The 2,857-nt window shown below is 68.4% G+C and overlaps 1 protein-coding gene across 1 annotated transcript in view; it reads left to right on the plus strand.

The window, feature by feature from the left end:
* Positions 1 to 2,608: 2,608 nt before the first annotated feature.
* Positions 2,609 to 2,857, plus strand: part of EMIHUDRAFT_252596 (hypothetical protein) — a gene marked incomplete at both ends in the record, with an annotated part of 1,014 nt that continues 765 nt past the window's right edge. Inside the window, one exon of the mRNA XM_005787978.1 lies at positions 2,609 to 2,850. Within this exon, the coding sequence (XP_005788035.1) occupies positions 2,609 to 2,850 (242 nt within the window). The remainder of the gene's footprint in view (positions 2,851 to 2,857) is intronic.

Raw genomic sequence — 2,857 nt, forward strand, 5'->3', positions numbered from 1 at the left:
AGATCGAGGCCTTTGCTGGCCGGCGCATATTAGCTGTGACGGCTGGAGACGCGCACAGCCTCGCCCTCACCGCCGATGGCGCCGTCTGGAGCTGGGGCGATGGATACGGCGGCAAGCTGGGCCACGGCGACGGGCAGCGCCAGCTGCTGCCCAGGAAGATCGAGGCCTTGGCTGGCCCGCGCGTCGTCGCTGTGTCGGCCGGAGGCAACCACAACCTCGCCCTTACCGCCAACGGTAGTGTCTGGAGCTGGGGCTGGGGAGCCGGTGGCCAGTTGGGCCACGGCGACGAGCAGACGCAGCTGCTGCCCAAGAAGGTCGAGGGTTTTGCTGGCGAGCGCGTCGCCGCTGTGTCGGCTGGAGAGTACCACAGCATCGCCATCGCCGACGGCGCCGTCTTCACCTGGGGCGGGGGGGACGGCGGCTGCCTAGGCCACGGAGAGGACCTGTCGAAGCAGCTGCTGCCCAAGAAGGTCGATGCGTGGTCGTTGGGGCCATAGCGTGTGTAAAGTATGCCTGGAGACACGCTGTTTGAAAAACATGAAAAAGAAAGAAAAAAACAGACAACCCAAGGGAGGGATGGGAGGACGGCACGCCGCCACCGCACAGGCTAGCGCACAGGGATTTTAAGGAGAGGAGTGTGGTGCTAGCCGTCGCCCACCCTAACCCTTGGTCGTCTGCCTCTTTCTATCTCCCTTCGCAGTCCCTCGCGCCTCGGCCCATTCTCGCTGAAAGGTTTATTCTTTTTTTACGGACTGGCCCGCAGCTAGTCGAGAGACTCGGTAGTTGTGACCCCCCTCTGTGCTCTGAGTGGTGAGTGAGGACAGGAGAGAGAGAGCTTTTGTGGTGTTGGTGTACGCAATAACGGGACTGGGTAGTCGTTCTCTCTAGCTCCCCTTCTAGCTCTTGGCATGAGCTGCGCCCTGTGTCCGACCCCTTTTGCGCAGCAACACCTTAAACTTTTAGGCCCTCCAAATTCGGGTCGGAGCGTAGGCCGTAGCGGAGTGGGCCCCGAGTTTGAAAAGGGCGACGGACGCTTGCGTCCTAGCCTCCAACAACGCCTCCCCGGCGCAGAGGGGCCCCCGGGGGGATGCTCAGCCGCTCCTTTCACGCCGCTTGCGGCGGTCCTATTCCCAGCTCCGCTGGGTCGGCGTTAGCTTGTTTAAATTATTTTTTGTTTCTAAACTTTTTTTTTATCGACAAAGTTTCGCGCGTCCCCACGATGGTTGCTGCCCTTGGCGGCAGCCACCGTGGGAGCCGACCTGGAGATCCTCAGCGGCTGCAGCCGCCCGCGGTCGCTGCCGAAGGCACCGGTCGCATGGACTTCAGCTCGGTACACGCGCTGCCGGCCGGTGGGCCACGCTCTGATGGACGACGCTCTGGTGCCCTAGACCAGCGCCAACCCCAACAGAGCTCTCCCGGCCGGCCGCTGCGACGCGACAGCCTGGTCCCCGAGCCTCCTGCTGCTGCCACGGCCCGGCCTCCAGGCACAAGGCTCGCCTCGCAGCAGCCCGAGCAGCAGCCCGAGCAGCAGCCCGAGCAGCAGCCCGAGCAGCAGCCCGAGCAGCAGCCCGAGCAGCAGCCCGAGCAGCAGCCCGAGCAGCAGCCCGAGCAGCAGCCCGAGCAGCAGCCCTCACGGCAGCCCTCACAGCAGCAGCAGCCCGAGCAGGGGCCCTCGCAGCAGCCCGAGCAGCAGCCCGAGCAGCAGCCCGAGCAGCAGCCCGAGCAGCAGCCCGAGCAGCAGCCCGAGCAGCAGCCCGAGCAGCAGCCCGAGCAGCAGCCCGAGCAGCAGCCCGAGCAGCAGCCCTCACAGCAGCCCTCACAGCAGCAGCAGCCCGAGCAGGGGCCCTCGCAGCAGCCCGAGCAGCAGCCCTCGCAGCAGCCCTCGCAGCAGCCCGAGCAGCAGCCCGAGCAGCAGCCCGAGCAGCAGCCCGAGCAGCAGCCCGAGCAGCAGCCTGCACAGCAGCCCGAGCAGCGGCCCGCGCAGCAGCCCACCATCTGTGCCTCCGCCTCTGCCTCTGCCTCCGCCGCCCCCACCTCCGCTGCCGCCGCCCCTGCCTCTGCCGTCTCTGTCCCCCGCTGCCGCCACTGCTCCTCCTGCGAGGCACCGCCGTTCCGTTGTTCTCTTTGTTGTCCCGGTATCAGCCTCTCTGAGAGCATCCGGGACGACTCCACCCTTCATTCTTGCGGCGCTGCCGCGAGCTGCGCTGGGGGCTACGTCGCGTGCGGCGCTGCTGGCGGCTGCGCTGCCTCCGTTGCGGGCGGCGCGAATGGCAACCCTCTCCCTCCCACCGCCGCCGCCACCCTCTCCCCCCTCCATCCCCCCCGGCCGCCTCTCACCACCGCCGCCATCCCCCCCTTTCCTCTCCCCTTTCCTCTCCCCTTTCCTCCCCCCTTTCCTCCCTCCACCCCCCTCGCCTCCCCGCCGCCTTCACCTCCCTCCCCGCCGACCCGCCCCGAGTCGCCTCACAGCCAGCACGGTGGCTGGCCGACGCCCAGAGAGCCGTGCTCCCCTCGGCCGGGCGGCGCGGCCGGCGGTACCGCGCGCGTCGGGGCGAGCGGCGAGCCCCTCCTCTACCGCATTCCGAGAAGGGAGGGCGTGGTCGAGTACATGGACGCGACGAGAACGCAGGAACTCGCGGCCGAGGAGGAGGCCGAGCGGCAGCGCAAACGGGCGCGAGAGAAGGAGGCATGGCGCGCGCAGCGCGAGCGCAGCGCCAAGAAGACGGCAGCGCTGCAGGGGCACGACGAGGCATGGGGACGCGCGAGGGTGGCCCATGTCGGGCGCGCGCACTCGGTGGCTGGCGCGCTCGACGCGCACATCGAGCGGCACTGGCGGCCAAGCGGCGGCGCGTTTGCC

The sequence above is a fragment of the Emiliania huxleyi genome (genome assembly GCF_000372725.1).
Source record: "Emiliania huxleyi CCMP1516 chromosome Unknown EMIHUscaffold_1392, whole genome shotgun sequence".
Classification (NCBI taxonomy): domain Eukaryota; phylum Haptophyta; order Isochrysidales; family Noelaerhabdaceae; genus Emiliania; species Emiliania huxleyi.